Here is a 17,146-nt window from a genome sequence, read left to right as displayed (position 1 = left end):
CTATGACTCTCTTCTTTTTCACTCTATCATTATTATTATTATTATTATTATTATTATTATTATTATTATTATTATTATTATTATTATTATTATTATTATTATTATTATTATTATTATTATTATTATTATTATTATTATTTTTACTGACATCATTACCACCAAAACAGTCTGCGTGTGTGTGTGTGTGTGTGTGTGTGTGTGTGTGTGTGTGTGTGTGTGGACAGCAGGGAGGCTTACCAGTGTCTAGTGTGTCTATAACCAGACCAATAATTATAAGCCATGACGGAGGGAGGGAGGGAGAGAGAGAGAGAGAGAGAGAAGGAAAGAGGGAGGGAGGGAGAAAGAGTGGAGGTAGGGAGAAAACGGAGGTAGGGGAGGGAGAAGAGGCGGATGGGTGGAGGGTGAGGGGGCGGGGTGCACGATGAGCCGGAGTGCCATGTGGTGTGGTTCTACAGGAGGAAAGAAGGGAAAGAGGGAGGGCGGTAGAAACCAGGCCAGGGGAACCATGAGAGACGCCGCGCGACCGGGTATATAAACAGAGACAGCGGGACCAGCGACATCAGTTGGCTCTGACCACTCGTCCCGTCTACACCCTCCTCTCCACACGCTCTCTTACCCCCCTTTATCTTGTGACGGCAAGGTACGTGTGCTGCGGTGAAGTCAAGTCAAGTACCTCACCATCAACACCATCCTCACCACCACCATCATCACCATCACTCCGGTTATCTGTGCCTCAAGTGTGCCGTCGATCCCGCGTTCTCCGCCTCGAAGGATACAGCCCAGAGAAAGATTCGAGTGCTTATCAGACGGTTCTATTCGGTTCTGTTGTTTTTAGTTTGATTTTCCGTCCCTCAGACACACTTGACTTGCTGGCCGTGACGGGATCGCTCACAGGCAGATCATTAATTCTTGTTTATTAGTTTCTTATCGGTATCTTAAGCCACTTGTATTTGCCATGAGTTACGGTACGCAAGTAATTTGTCATTTGTTAAGTAGAAGCAAAAACGAGGGATTGCATTTGTCATCACTTTCATTTAGTTCTGGCTTCTTATCGATCAATTTATAGTCTTGTACCATTCATAAATTTCGATACATAGCAACTTGTTATTCGTTAAGTAGAAGCAAACACGAGGGATTGCATTTGTCATCACTTTCATTTAGTTCTGGTTTCTTATCGATCAATTTATAGTCTTGTACCATTCATAAATTTCGATACATAGCAACTTGTTATTCGTTAAGTAAAAGCAAAAACGAGGGATTGAATTTGTCATCACTTTCATTTAGTTCTGGTTTCTTATCGATCAATTTATAGTCTTGTACCATTCATAAATTTCGATACATAGCAAACTTGTTATTCGTTAAGTAAAAGCAAAAACGAGGGATTGAATTTGTCATCACTTTCATTTAGTTCTGGCTTCTTATCGATCAATTAATAGTCTTGTACCGTTCATAAATTTCGATACATAGCAACTTGTTATTCGTTAAGTAAAAGCAAAAACGAGGGATTGAATTTGTCATCGCTATAATACATGCAATTACAAGTTTCTTATCGGTCAATTAATATACCCGCATCTTTTACGAATTATGATGCATCCCAACTTGTCATTCATTAAATAGGAGTAAAAACGAGAAATGAATTTGCCATCACACCGCTTTAAACATGCAATCAATTCCTACTTACTGACCTCAACGATCCAATAATATCCTCGTACCTGATATTAAAAGGACAGTATACAGTAACTCACCTTCCGATACAATTTAAGTCAAAGTAAAAACTATTCATCAAATTCGACATCAGGTTCCCATCAAACAACCATCATCGAAACTTCAAAGATCTTGTATAATGACGCTATAGAAATGCTGCACTTTTGAACGTTAACAATAGTCGGTAGTCACAAGAACACTAGTCATTTGTGCAATAGAATATAATGTAAAATGTGCATTACTCACGTTTATGTCACGCCCTTGAGATGACCCCACTGCTGAAAAAATAGAGAAGGAATCAATTAGTCCAAGAACAAGTCGCATTAGATTCACCCTCAAGCCCAATGATAAAATAAAACGTGGCACTCGATCCCATAGAATTTCGAACAGCCTTCCCCTCGATTCCGTAAAACGTAGAACAGCGTCACACTCCTTATCAGAACACCAAGCAATAGTACTGAAGCAAGACAAAGCGACTCCCAATCATTCACCACATAACAAGATCACACTGATAACGTAAAGGATTAACCGATTTCAAACAGCTGCATATGCGTTACTTAGACGACACCAAACACACACACACACACACACACACACACACACACACACACACACACACACACACAAACTGGTTGCTATTAGTCTATTAAACGTCACATTTGTTACTTAAGGACACCAAACACACACACACACACACACACACACACACACACACACGGTATTTAAGGGACACCAAACACACACACAAACGCAAACACAAACACATAAAGCGCAACACAAACTCACACTCGTTACTAAGAGGACACCAAAACACTCTCGCAGGACGGCAAACACTTTCCTTCACGTTACATAAGGAGCCTTCAATAGAGTCTTTACTGAGCACACACAGAGCGGCGGGCCTTGACGCACCTGTTACCTGAGAGGGAGGAGTTACCTGGCCGCCCGTCACACACACACACACACACACACCTTCCTCGCCACCTCCACCCGCCTCCTCTCTCCCTTTCAATATTTACTCATTCACACATTTATCATGTTTATTTTTTTCAGTCTGCTTATCATCCTTATATTCATGTGTTCATTCAATTCCTTATTCATTTATCAATTCACTTATTTAGCTGGATGTCATTTTTGTCATATTTAATTTAGTCTTACTGATGAAGAGGTTTAGCAATTAATAACCAATAGCTTTTCGGCACAGTTATGATAATATTGGCTTGATGGAAGGCAGTTATTTTGCCTCTTCAGCGTTCTATCATTATTAATACTGATTTAATGTTTCTACAGACCATTGTTTCTTCGTCTCAGCGTCCCGTAACAAGCATATTTAGATTTGATACTTTTACAAGCCAGTATATTATCTCAATGTCCCGTAACAAGTGTTTTTAGATTTGATACTTCTACAAACCAATATTCTATCTTTTAAGCGTACCAAAAACAAGTATTTTTAGATTTAATACTTCTACAGGCCATCATTCTTCTCCCTTAGCGTCCACTACAAGTATTTTTAGATGCGAGAGGTATACAGGCCATCATTCTTCTCCCTTAGCGTCCACTACAAGTATTTTTAGATGCGAGAGGTATACAGGCCATCATTCTTCTCCCTTAGCGTCCACTACAAGTATTTTTAGATGCGAGAGGTATACAGGCCATCATATAATTCTTTTAGCAGTCCACCATAGCAAGCATTGAAGGTTTAATCATTCTGTCCCCTCAGTTTTCAATCATTCACCACCAGCGTTCATTCTTGCCTAACCAAAACGAGCCTGTACACACTCAGAAACGTAAACAAACCACCAAATCCATACACGATACAGGAACGATAGCGCAGGAAAGTAAATGCTAACCAGAACCCGTTGTAAGCAGACGTAGAGTCCCGCCCTTAGACAAACAGCGACAGGAAGCAGCAACGGGTGGGGGAAGGAAGGAGGGAGGCACCAGGTGGAAAAAATGAGATGATTGCAGGTAAAGGTGAGCGCTCTGTCGGCGGATTCACTCAACAACATATCTCGGTCAACAGCCTCAAGCGAGCAAATCGTTGAACCGCACTCCGCTTTCCTTATCCATTTATTCATGAAAATCTCCATAGAAATCTTAAAATAGTAACTGTCATGAGTGTAAAGAATGGAAGCTATGGACGACCTGAAGAAGGCATTTTTTACATCAAAGAGGGCAGGTCAAGAAAAGGAAAAAAATCAACAACAACAACAAAAAACAATAGACTCTGCTCCGAACAAAAGCAGAAATGTCATTCAATCAATAAATCATTCTTTTGGGGAGGATTTTGTTAGTTTTAGGAGGTTAAAGCGTCTTGTAGATAACTTTCTTTATTGCATTGCCTTTTAAATTGCGGAAAATGGGCGAATGGGTGCTATGCTAAAATGTACTGAAGAATACCGTTGTTTTTATCATTTCAATCACTAGATCATTATTATGGGGAGATTTTATTTGTTTGTGAGCTTCAAGCATCTTACAGGTCATTTTTATATCATGTTTAGCTTTTGGTCTCTTTCCCTTACCACAAAGAAAGCCAATGACATATCGACATTAACAGTGATGGCATAAGTCGACCTAAATCTCACCTTTCAGCCCGTGCTCAGTGCCTCTACATAACCCTCACGTCAGAGACTCATCCATCATCCACATCCCTGTCATTCACACACCTGTCATCCACACACCTGTCATTCACACACCTGTCATCCACACACCTGTCATTCACATACCTGTCATCCACACACCTGTCATTCACACACCTGTCATCCACACCCCATGCCATCGTCACCCAAACCTGAACATCCATACCTGTTGTACTATATTATATCACCTGTAAATTCTGTACAGTTGCAACATACTAGCTAGCGTGCATGATTTAGTATTAGTTTTGTAAATATCATGTAATATATTCTGCCTTTTTTAACCACTATGCAATAACCCATACTGATCAAGTTTGAATTGCAGTGTTTTTTTTTTTTTTTTTTTTTTTGTATAGCAACACCCTCGCATTGTAAATATCATTGGTCACACTGAGTTCGAGCACCTGAGTGTGTGTGTACAGCCTTGAGGGTGCTTTGAAAACTACAACAGCAGAGTAACGAAAAACAAAACATGTATAGATTTCTGCTTTTGGATGCCAATTGTGTCCAACGGCGAGATGATGAGCGGCGACTCCATGTGAATACAGTTTCTGATTGGTGGTGGCATCTTGCTCCGTCCTGTCCCTGTTCCTCTTCTCCACTGCTTCTCTCCCTCTCCCCCCACCCGTCACTCTCCGTCCCTCGTAGTCCTCCACCCACCCAGACACCCAGCCACCCCCAGCCTGCCTGCCACCCCTCAAGACACTAATGACAGTAGTTGCTCTTGAGGTAAAAATAAGTCCCGTAAGCACCCGTGTCCACCAGTACCGAGCCGCTGGTCTGATGTTCCCATAGCAAAAGCATGACTGTTCTTAGTCTACCACCCCCCCAGTCCTACGGTACCCCTGCCTCCCCCTGCCCCCCGTCATCCCTGCCTCTACACCCCCACCACCTCCACCCTAGCACTTTCAACACGCCTTCAGCCAGACACAAGACGTTCTGTCGAGTTACCAAAGGGGAAATGACCGACAATTGAGGCGTAAAGACTGCAATCACGTGTAATTATAGAGCCCTTGAGACCTTGCCATGAGTGGGTGAGTAGGCATAGTGGGCACCCTCCCTTTACCCTTTGCTGTAGGTGTCTTGACCGTCAACCTCCCTCCCTTTACTCCCCTTACACACCCCACACCCCACACCACAGAGGATGGGGTGCGGTGGGGTGCTTACTGGGGTGTGGTCGCAGCGTACGGTTATGCGGGGAGTTATGTGGAAGGTCACTCTCCCCCTCCCAGCGTTCCCTCCTCGCCCCCCTCCTAGTGCATTCATCCACACTGCGCCCCTCCCCCCCCATCTCGTCTCCTCCCCTTGCACGTTCACTAAAAATAGATATAAAAACTAAATATTAAAACCTTGCATAAAGATCGTCATGAAGATCGTATGAGAAAAGATTAAAGATAAAGTAAAAAAAATGCAACATGTAACCATCATAAAACACAAAAATAGCTTAAGAAAGAAAAGGTAAAGAAATCCCTGTAGCGTTTCATCATACACCCGAGTCACCCACAAACAAACAATCGGACTCATATAAACTAACAAACAAATAGATAGATAAATAAACATAGAAGCGAGTTCACAGCTGTTCCTCCGGTCCTCGTCCTCGGCTCCTAAAGACACAACAAATGGCACGCTGTCTTTCGCTAACTGTTCCCCGCCGATGCCGCCCGTCCGTCGCAGCGCTGGGAACTTCTGACCAAGCAGATGGCGTTAGAAGCCGCCTCGCCACACTGTCACAGCAGCTGGTTAAAGGGGCTGGAGGGCCTGATTCGTTCCCTAACTCACTATTCTTAACACTATAACTATTCTTTGCCTTCCATTTCTCTATCTATCTAACTATCCGTGTCTATCTTTCTGTATCTGTGCGCCTATCTATCTGTCTATCTATCTATTTTGTCTGTCTTTCTCTCTGTCTGTGTTTCTCTTATTCTGCCTCTTTCTCTCGGTTTCTCTATTTGTTTCTATGTTTCTCTCTGTCTCTCTTACTCTCTATATCTCTTTTTTTCTGTCTTTTCTCTGTCTCTTTCTGTCTCTCTCCGCATCTTTCTCACCCTCACCCTCTCTCTCTTTCTCTTTCTCTGTATCTGTCTCCGTGTATCCCTCGACTAATTCTCGGTCGCGTCCAACTTTCCCTCCACGCCCGCGACGCACTACGAGACTCATCTTCCGCGGATAATTGACGTGACGCCGACATGGAAACGAGCAGCTCTTTAGGTATGGTGGACTCGCTCTCGTTCCTCCCGCCCTCCGCTTCACGCTGTTGAGGTCGGGTTCTTTTCGTCTTAAAAAGTTGTTGTTGGGTGTTGATGCGGTTTGGTTTATATATGGTAGAGCGTGCGTGCTCGTATAAGTTACCTGTAGTTTCCCTGTCCTGCAACAATTAGTATGTTTTCAAAAGTTTCGTCTAGTACTTATCAATAAATGTCTAAGGAACACGATTAATGGGAGGCTTTAATTGTTTTTTATATTAATTTTTCGCTTGTTTTTGACGCATCGGTAGTTTCCCGCCATCTGATTATTGCTTTTAAATGGAGAAACGTCTTTTAATAACGTCATTTCGATCATATGAAGTTTATTTTAGTTGCTCTTCGCAGCTTGGAAAAAGAGAATTAAAGCATTCGTTCAAATACCTTCCCTACGTGTACGGTTCTCGAAGCGTGTGATCCCCTGCAGGAGTTAGACATGTCAGGTCAAGGTTCGTCAGGAAAGTCACCGTGATGGAGATCGATAGCGTGACCCAAGCAGACGCCGGCGGGACAAGAGTTGAGAGTTCCTTTACTGCCGCAACAAACGCGATGGAACAGTTTTGCTTCAACGCGGGGCAGAATGAAAGAATCTCTCCTGTTGGTGTTTTGGAGCGTTGACGTCCGTTTGGGTTGTGTCTGACTGTTAGCGTCTCGATGGGTGAGGCTGTGCAGACTAACACCCACCATCACAGACCCTTCCACGTTCTGTCCCTGTGTAACACTGTGTGGTCTGTGCCTCTCCTTGCCCCTCACGTAAGTTTGTTTTGTGACCCCTAAAACAAGCCTGCTGCTCTCTCCCTTCTCCCCCACTAAATACTTAAGTCTTCCCTCCTTGACGGCTATCGCGTCCAGGTTTTCCCTCACGCTCGTAAGGCACAACGGTCCTACTTCCTCGGGAGCTGTATTCTCATGGCGCGCCGCACGGAATGAAGGATCTGCCATCTAGTGTTTGCAAAAGCCAGTTTTGTAGCGGTGGTGCATGAGGTCGCTACCACAGGCGGTCTCGACCCGTGCATGCTGAGAGCCGCGTCTGTTACCTGTTCTCACCTTTTCAGGCCTTGTATTGTACAGTCATGAAGACCTTTTTCTTCTTCGCTGCTGTCGTTGTTGTCTGTATGCGAGTTGGGTGGGCAGCCGAGGCCTTGCAGCAAAAGAGTCAACCCTCAGCTGTTATCGATGGCGACCTTGTCGATGACGACCCAGCTGAGAGATTCATTTCCGGATCCGGGCTTCTCAATTTTGGAAACACAGGGGGCTCAACGAGCATCACAATTGGAAATGCTGGATATATTGCCCTGGGAGCGGCTGTACTCGTCCCGCTCATTATTTGTCTAGCTCTCTTGTTTTACCTCTATGGAGGACCAAGAGACACCACTTCGTACAGCAGCACCTCCGGTTATGACAGCTACGCGCGTAACTCCGACCAGTAGGTATCCGTTAGTTGTAGTGAATGTAATGCTTCCGGTCCCGCTGCAAGTCAGGCCCGATCGTGCACTTCCCTCATCCTGACCCTCGCCCATCCTACTCCCTCTCAACCACTCTCCTCCAACGAAGCACCGCCAAAAACTGACATACCTGTCGGTTCTCAGACTCACTAGATGGCAGTAAATTTAAGTCAGTCACTCAATCAGACACCCATTAAGTTTCATTCCAATAACAAGTTGAAAATATCGCCTCGTTTCAGACCAGAATGTTCACTCTTAAGACCCAGAAATTCCCTCTCCTCCTGTGGGTTGTTCTTCTCCTTCACGTTCCCTCACTGGGCGAGTCCTCCCCCACGTTGTCCCCGGACAGCGAGAGGGACGCGGCCTTGGAGGATGTTGAGGTCAAGGACTCCCCTGAGAGGCTGGGCTGGACGTCTTCTGCCACCACCGGCTCCACCTCCACCAGTGCAGTAGTCTCAGGGGCAGGAATCGTGTGGCTCTTGCTATGGGGCGTCGTATCATTCATCATTGCCAGCGCGATCCTCTGCTACTGGGTGGGATGTGAATATGCATCAACGGGCCGCAGACTTGGCAGCCTGATGGGCATGTACGTGCCTTAGTATATATATACTTTTCAAGTGCAAGCTTAGGGAGGCCCACACGTATTAAGCTGTAGCGTGGAGCGCCTCGGGCAAGGTCGGCACGCTGGGGTCCGGGGCGGGGGAAGACTGCCTCTCGCCTGGGGAGACCCCAGCAGGCGCGGGCCGACGGCGAGGCGCTGTAGACACACGCAGCACAGTAATAGTTGATGCCTCACCATCTGAACCGAGATCGCATGTGCAGCACCCAAGCATGTCACTCCCAACCCTCACTGTGCACGGCCCGACGCTCGGGTTCGTTAGAGGAGATGCCACCATCACCTGGCGTGCTCGATTACCTGTCCACTACCCTCGTCCTGCCGTCCTGTCCGCGGCCCTCCCTCCCCCAACCACAGACCTTGATGAGCTAAGCCCCCTCACAGACCCAGTGTTTCTCCCTCCACTAAGATACGACGATCCCTCGGTGCACAGGGGCCTAACCCAACTCGTCGCGGTGGCCGCTCCCTCCCTCGCGCTGCTGAAGTCACACCTCGGCTGCCCGACAGACACCGGCCTAGTGATTCACTTTCCTAACACTGATGACCGATACCATCGCTACAAATGGCTTTTGTACAATCCGACCTAACTCACCTGGCAGGTTTTGTAGCTTTCTCTACTTTATTTCTGTTTAGCGTTCATTGATATCCATTCCGTTAGGTTGGTCAGTGTCAACTTGCCCGTGCCCTGGTCTTCCAGATTACCCTGTACCCTTCCGAATGAACCGCACGCTGGTAGTCCTCGCCCTGGTGGCTGGCCTTGCTACCTGCGCCAAGGGATTCTCGCCAGAAGCACTTGACGAGTATCCGGTGGTGGCAGATGACGACCCTGAAAGCAGGCTCTTCCTTGTTACCTCCAATACAACCACTGTCACTGTCGGTTACGCCTCCTTCATCCTCGGAGTGACAAGCATCATCGTGCTTGGCGCCCTGATTTGTCTTGCCTACTTTTACGTTACCGGAGATGATTTAAACAAATACGACTACTCCGGCTCCGGATCCGGATACTCTGGCACCTATGCCAGGAAAGCGTATGTAACAGTTAATTTTGTTAGTCTTTTTTAACTTAAGATAGCGGTGTCTTCCTTACCCCGCCCCACCCTAGACTCCCCTTGACTCACCCCCCTGGAACCCTTCCTCCCTCGACCCCTCTCCACACAATGGTTTGTCTCACCAGATGTTGTCCTCCCCCATCCCTCCCTCTGCCTCCACCACCACCACAACCACCACCACCACCACCACAATCCCCCCACTACCCCCACCCATTCCTGTCGGTGGCCCGGCAGGACACAGGCGCTGCGGTTCATTCTTATGCATGGCCAAGGTTTTCTGGAGGATTCCGGGAACCTTGTCCATTATGTACAAGGGTCACAGTGCACCAAGACCTTCCACTGATTGACCAGAGATTGCGCTCACTCACTTTCACCTCCTTCTCAACCTCACTTTTGGACACAATAGGTCGCCATTCACACTAAAAGAAAAGACTGCACCCCGGCCACTCCCCTCGGTCTCGGTGTTCGGGCGCTGTCCACCAGCTTGCCCTGAAACTCAACGCGGCACCTTTTCCAGTGCAGTGACTTGCGGCAGACGCGAGAATGAACCGCACGCTCCTGCATGTTCTGGGGGCACTGCTCCTCTCCTCCTGCGTCCTTGCATCCGACTACCCATATGCTGACCTGAGTTTGGACCAGCCTGACGCTGCTAGTAAAGAAGCTGATCCAAGGCTGTTCTTCATCTATAACAATGCCTCCACGGGTTCCTTTGTCACCTTCAACACCACCCTGCTCCTCTTCTCCGCCGGCATCCTGCTGTGGGGTGTCGCCGGAGCCATTGCCCTTTATTACCTCCTGACCACCCCTGCCGACTCGGGCTACTCAGGCTACGGCTCAGGCTCAGGCTACAGCTCAGGTTCAAGCGGCTACTCTGGCCGCGGTAACCGAGGGTGCGTACAAACCTGACCGTCACCTCGTCCCTCCCCCGTGCACGTTTGTGGCCGCCCGCTGCACCACCGCCAGCCGCTGCCTCTCTTAACTCAGTACCCCTCGCATTGGAGGTTTTCTTTAACGCTAAGTAACCAACCCTGGCGGTGGTTCAGCGGTAACCAATGTGTTTCAAGACAAGGTAAGGAAGTGCTATTGTTTTTGCATCATGCACACAACCTCTCCGCCGCTGGAGTCGCGGGGAGGTCTGTGTGTGTGTAGCAATTATGTAGTCGTGAACAGAAGCCCAGCCCCAGTCAGACCAATGCCAAAGCCGGAGAGGAGAGCGAGGGGAACGGAACAGCCTCGGAAAAAAAAACATTGTGCAGCTCATCCTCGTCAAGCATCAGGATAACAGATGAAAACCAACACTCGTACATAGAACTGACAACTACGTACGTTCAAATCGACCTAATTAACACTTACAGGTTCATTGCTACTCTTGGAACACCTGTCACTACTACAAGGACAATAGAAAAATTCAAACCTTACAGATCATTTATTTAAACTTAGAGAGAATTTCAGTTTCAATCGGCACAGCCCATCCCTCGAGAGGACGTGATTGGCACAAGTTTTCATTGATTCACTCCACAGAAGTTCCTGGACAGACTCGCCTGCTTATACGCGCATTAAACAAGCATCTGTGATGGTGTTCATTGGCCGCTGGTGGCGCAAAAGTGTATGAATTTAAGTAAAGCGAAACAAAGTTCAATAAAGTAACCGACGACAACGACAGAACCGCTGCCATCTCTGTCGGTGCTCCGGAACGTAACACCAAGAAGAAGCATCACGTGTAGGATCACCGCCTGTGTCCATGATTATCACCCACTCGCTGTCGCCAGGCGGCCTCATTGACGCCATATTTCTTAGTGAGGGTAAAAAACATTCCCTCCACCACAGCGCCGCGCCCCACCGCCACCTCTCCCGGCCACCTCGAGGATCGAAATGAAGAAAAGGGGTTGGGAACAGCCTTTATAAACGAGTCTGATTTAGAACAGCGTGCTCTGCCCCGCCCAGGTCCGCCCCGCCCCCATGCCATTCACACCCATACTTGATACCCAGTGGGCGCCTCTCGGCCGTGATTGAAAGGGGTATTAAGCGTTAGTATTCATGAACTCAATGCCAGCACAACAGTTAAAAAGGCTTTCAAGTAATACTGCAGAGGTGAACAGTAGCAATTTACCTTCCCTTGGTCCACCGGCATATAGCTACACGCACGTGTCTGGCAATTTGTGACACCCAAGATTGCAGGAGATTATTTTCCTTCAAGACCAAGGGAACAATGAGCTGCTCCGGTTGGTTCCCTCTCTATCCCATGGGCCGCCGACAAGCCTGTACCCCTGCAGCACCCCTCGCCGCCGCTGAGGGAAGGACAAGGACAAAAGTGTTCTCCTGCGGGAAGTGGCAGCTTTAGAGGCCCCCTGGTGGGCGGGCCGCCGGCGCCCCTCCTCCAGCCGGGCCGCTGAGTCATGGCGGCCCGAGAGTGTTTGACCAACGGTGTCTGAGACCAACGAGGAAAATTCGTGCGTCTGAGCGCCCTTACAGCCCCTGAAGAATAGGGCGATTACACCCGGAGCAGCGAGGTCCCTCTAGCCTGCAGGCTTGCTGCTCATGTCTGGTGGAGGGAGGAGTGAGAGGGTCAGCAAGGCGCCTCTCCCTCCCTCCGCCCCCCCTTCCTGCAGGGCCACAGTTGTTGACCAAGTGAGGTTGATTTTTTCAGCCCAACGATTTCTTCTTATCTAGCGCACTAGGTCTTCCCCCTCAGCGCCCCCGCGCCCTGACGTCACGAACTCTTCCACATATAAAAGGCCGCCTTGGCAGAATGAAGGCACAGCATCGTCTGGGCCAAGACTCCTGCAGGCCACGCGTCACCACCAAGTGAAGCAGTGCACCGCGGCCCTAAAGCTCCCTCGTAGATCACTTAACACTTGACCTTTATAATCCCGAGCGGCGACATGCTCCGCACAGTACTGGGATGCCTGCTAGTGGCGAGCCTCGCCCTGGCGGCGGAGGCGGAGGACCTCGACGTGGACGACGGCCTTGTTTACGATGACGAAGGACGCCTCTTGGTGGTTACCATGGGCACCGGCGCCACTACAACCGCTTTTAATTTGTCGAGCATCTTGAATCTACTCAACCCGTTGAACCTCCCCCCCGCCGCCCTCGCAGCCCTCTTAAGTCTCGCCACTATTGGTGCCGCCACCGCTATCAGCATCGCTGTTCCCCTCGGTGTCTTGCACCATCACGGCTACTGTGGCTCTGGCTCTGGCTCCGGCAGTGGCTATGGTTCAGGCTCAGGTTCAGACTCATCCTACGGTAACAGTGGAGGATACTCGTCCTACTCGTCGTACAGACGGTAAGGTGGCGTCCGCGATGCTTCCAGCGATGTCTGCATGTTGTACAGTGTGATGGGCGGAGGCTGTCTTGCATTATCTCCTGAAAACTTATAGCTTACATTTGTGCCTTTAATCTTGTGCTGTGAATACAAATAATGTATATAATAATGCATAAATGCTACCAACTCCTCAATGTAGCGTCATGTAGCGCACCGAGACTAACTGTTCCCCGTCACAGGTCCTTCGACCCCTACGCCATCGACTGGGAGAAGTTCTCCATCATCGACTGGATTGCTATCGGAGAGGAGGCCTGGAGGAAGTTCGACCCTGCTGACCTGGAGTGCCAGAAGCGCCTCATCTGCGAAATTCACCAAAACACCTCCCGCTTTGGGGTTCCAGCAGCTCGCCTTGTCGATCTGTTCAGGTAAGGCGCCGAGACCCTCATCATTTCATACAGGCAATCGCTAACACGCAGCCAGTCTCATCCAGTAGGTCACCGACATTACAAGACGCATGCTATTATCAGTAACGCCTCAGTCACTATCCAGGCACCCATGAGCACGCTCCTTAGAGCACGGCGCGCATTCCTTGCCTGCAGCTCCTTCCCCTTCACGCCTAACACGTGTCTCCTCCTCTTCCCTCAGCTACCTGCAGTACGCCGAGGTTCTCTCTCTCCCTGACGAGATAAAGGCGTTGATCGAGGAGTATAACGACGCGGCAGACCGGGGCCGAAGCATTCAAAAAGACTGCGGGGATGTTTACACCACTTGTGACTTCTCTGTGAAGCAGATAATGGAAAAATACTCGCATAATGAAATCTAGGGCTTCTAGAGAGGGTCAAGCGCCTCATGACCTCGGCTGGAGACTCCTCGGGCAGCGACCAGCCGATGAGTCCGTAAGGGTCCCAGAGTGAAGGCGTCAAATGGCCCTCAGTATCGATCCGACCTTGGAAGGGGTAGGACGCTCATTCCTTCTCCCTCGACCTGCAACTCGTCATGATTTCGTTCAGTTTATTGTTGTTTTTATTGCTTAATTGTATTTAAATCTTGTTGTTGAATTGTTTTAAGGTAATTTATTGACTGTGCTGACTGCCGCTACTGCCCCACTGAACCACCGCCATAGACACAGGACGCGCCTCACCCGGCCCCCGACGCTGGACCCCGAGCCACGCCACGCCCGCGGACACCCGCCGCCCGACGTGACGCCCCCATTTGTAAATATGACGCCAACTCTTGACATAAACGTGCTCATGTGACTTCCTGACTTTAACTGACTTTTAGACGCCAAACCTCTCTCTTGCTAACACTGCTGACTGACTAATTGACTGACTGACTGAATGACTGACTGACTAATGGATTGACTGCCAGACTGGGTGATGCAATAGCTACTAGTACTGACGCCGCTGCTGCTGACACTTGACTGCTGACTGACTGACTAATGAGTAACAGTGTAACCTTGAGGACATTATTTCTTCTCAGACGATGACGAAACACTCGCTGGCAAACGCAAAACTACTCCCAAGCAACACACAACACAACAGTAACACACACACACACACACACACACACACACACACACACACACACACACACACACACACACACTAACACCCCTTAACTCACCAGACACTTGACTCAACGACGAACAACACATGACTCACTGACTACCTTACCGACTATGACCATATGACTAACTGACTGACTAACTGACCGACACATTTCATTCACCTGACCTTCTCATGACTGTAGAAAAGGAAATATATACCTGTACAGACTGTGAATAATGTATAGACGGATTTTACGCTTTCTTTTTATAATAAATACGACTATCTGTGCCCTTCGAAGGACATTTTCGGGGGGGACATGACCAAATAATTGCCTCAGGACTTGACCACTCGACACCTTGTTATATAGTGTAGGACTCCCCTCTCCCCTCACTCCGACTCCCCCTCCACCCATCCACTCCCTTCACCCCATCTCCTCCTCCTTCTCCTTCTCCCACCACCCCCATCACCACCTATTTCGCAAATGTTATTTATTTCGCAACTGGGAAAAAAAGTAATATGTTCGAGTGTACATGTTTGCAACTCGCTTTTTTTTTTTTGTTTCCCTGTTTTGTTTGTTAAGTAAATGTTGTTATGTTATTGTTGCCTTAGTGATTATGATGATTGCTGTACATAATTCTCTGGTAATATTTTTTTTTTTTTTATCTTCACCATGATGAATATCCAAACGTTGTGGGTTCCGGAGTTTATTAAGTTATACAATAAATTATTTTCAGTTCATGAAGTCTATGTATGTCTCAATCACTTTTACGTCCGGCTGTGTGTGTGTGTGTGTGTGTGTGTGTGTGTGTGTGTGTGTTTTGAATACAAGAAGGTTAAACAAATCAAACTCACTAGGTACGGGAAGGAAATGAGAGGAAAAAAAATCTTCTCAGAGACGAAGAAAAACCAATAAATAAACTTGAAATAAAAAAAAAAAGAAAATAGTACAGATCTAACTCACACTAAATGACATAAGAGGAAAACATAATCTTCTCGGAGGGTGAAAAACAAAACAAAACAAAAAAGTAGAAACGAAATCTTGGAAACAACAACACTAAAAAAAAAGACAACTCGAGTGAACAAAAAAAAAGAAAAAAATAGAAAAAATTAAAACAACAAAAAAAAAGATAATAAAACGAAAATGTTAAAACACAAAACACGAAAAAAAGACAACTCGAGTTAACAAAAAAAAGAAGAAAAAAATAGTAAAAAAATGAAAACACCAAAAAAAAAAAAAACGAAAATGTTAAAACAAAAACAGTCTTCCCAGCCCTTTAAATTCTTCCTCCCTCATTCTCCTCCTCACCTTCTTTATCAACATTCCTTCCTTCCCTCTTCTGTCTCTCCCTCCTCCTCGTTCCCTTCTTTTCCCCTCCATTTTGCCTCACCTCCTCCTCCACATGGCTCTTGTATTTACCTTGTCAGCTCTTCCTCTTCCTCTCTCCCTCCCTCCCTCTCTCCGTCTCTCCTTCCCTCTTCCTCTCTCCCTCCCTCCCTCCCTCTCGCATTCCCTCCCTTCTTCACTTCGTCACTCGTCCTTTTTTCTTCTCCTTCTTATCTTCTATTTTTTCTTCGTCTTCTTCTCCCTTTCACATGATTCTTTATTTGCCTTTCTGTCTCTCCTTCAATCTCTTAATTCCACTTCCGTCATCTCTTTTTTTTTCCTCCTCCTTCTCCTCCTCTTTTATTTGCTTTTCTTTCTTTTTCGTGCTCTTTTTCTGTTTTTTTTTCCTCCTTCTCCTCCATTATCATCTCCTCTTCTTCTTCCTCTCCTCCTTTGTTCCCTTCTTGACCTCCTCTTCTTTCTGTTTCCCTTATATCTTTGCCTTTATTTCCTTTCTCCTCTCTCGCATCGCTTTACTTTCTTCATTCCCTCCAAACGCAAAACCTCACCAATCTGAATAACAGCCACAACAACACGACACCTTTCCCTTCTTTAATCTCAACGAAACCTTGACATTCCTTTCTTTCTCTTTCTCTTTTCTTCCCAGAGGGCGGCAGCGTGCACCTGTCCCACGGGGGCTGCATGAGTGACAGCTTCACTTTCTATCACAACAAAGAGGAGAAAACAAAGAAAACATCACTGACATTGTTCGCTGCGCTTAGGCAAATGAGGGGGAGGCGGGAGCGCTGCCGTAAACCATAATGCAAGTAGGTAAGTAAGGTAAGATGGCGAGCTCCAGGTGTGTGTATGCTAATGAGAGCTGAAGAGGGGGTGAGGAGTGAGGAGGGGCCTTTCCTTCCTTCCTTCCTTCCTTCTCAGAGGTCAAAAGGCGATAGAAGGCAGGGCGGATGGCGGGCGACGAGAGGAACGCAGGAGGAGGAGGAGGAGGAGAGAAAAATATGAAGAAGATAAAAGGAGGACGAAAGATTTGGAGGAGGTTGAGGGTGGAAAAGGAAACATGGAAACATGGAAACATGGACTAGCAGGCAGCAGAAAGCCTGTTGGCTCATTACTAGGCTGCCTGCGTTCAGCGATTTAATCAGTCCGTTTGCCACAGGAGTGGCTTGCAGGGAAGGATTAGAGCACTTGTGTACCTACTCTTGGGAACGTTCAGTTCACTCCCGATGCAGCAAAGTGGCGATCAATGCGTTTCTTGAAGGAGTTGATAGTCTCTGCGCTAACCACTTCTGCAGGAAGGCTGTTCCA

General features: G+C 47.5%; 1 protein-coding gene and 1 long non-coding RNA gene across 6 annotated transcripts; one reads left to right on the top strand and one right to left on the bottom strand.

Moving 5' to 3' along the window:
• The first annotated feature begins 513 nt into the window (after positions 1-513).
• LOC126983955 (uncharacterized) lies at positions 514-15,238 on the top strand. 5 transcript variants are annotated; one of them, XM_050837223.1, is made up of 4 exons: positions 514-640; positions 10,205-10,577; positions 13,189-13,374; positions 13,595-15,238. In XM_050837223.1, exons 2-4 carry the CDS (start codon positions 10,231-10,233, stop codon positions 13,770-13,772), a joined length of 711 nt encoding a protein of 236 aa, XP_050693180.1. In that variant the 5' UTR covers positions 514-640; positions 10,205-10,230; the 3' UTR covers positions 13,773-15,238. The 5 variants fall into 5 exon arrangements, with proteins under 5 accessions (XP_050693180.1, XP_050693179.1, XP_050693181.1 ...); XM_050837222.1 differs by lacking the exon at positions 10,205-10,577 and adding an exon at positions 7,633-8,003; XM_050837224.1 differs by lacking the exon at positions 10,205-10,577 and adding an exon at positions 9,336-9,666 and having other exon boundaries at positions 569-640.
• On the bottom strand, positions 653-7,624 carry LOC126983956 (uncharacterized). The gene is made up of 3 exons (XR_007736303.1): positions 4,458-7,624; positions 1,472-4,397; positions 653-1,347 (listed from the first exon to the last, which is right to left on the bottom strand). It is a non-coding gene; the product is annotated as an uncharacterized LOC126983956 (long non-coding RNA).
• Positions 15,239-17,146: the final 1,908 nt, after the last annotated feature.

This window comes from Eriocheir sinensis, chromosome 55 (assembly GCF_024679095.1).
Source record: "Eriocheir sinensis breed Jianghai 21 chromosome 55, ASM2467909v1, whole genome shotgun sequence".
Classification (NCBI taxonomy): Eukaryota; Metazoa; Arthropoda; class Malacostraca; order Decapoda; family Varunidae; genus Eriocheir; species Eriocheir sinensis.
The sequence above is the reverse complement of the archived record's forward strand: the minus strand, read 5'-3'. Positions and strand labels throughout refer to the sequence as shown.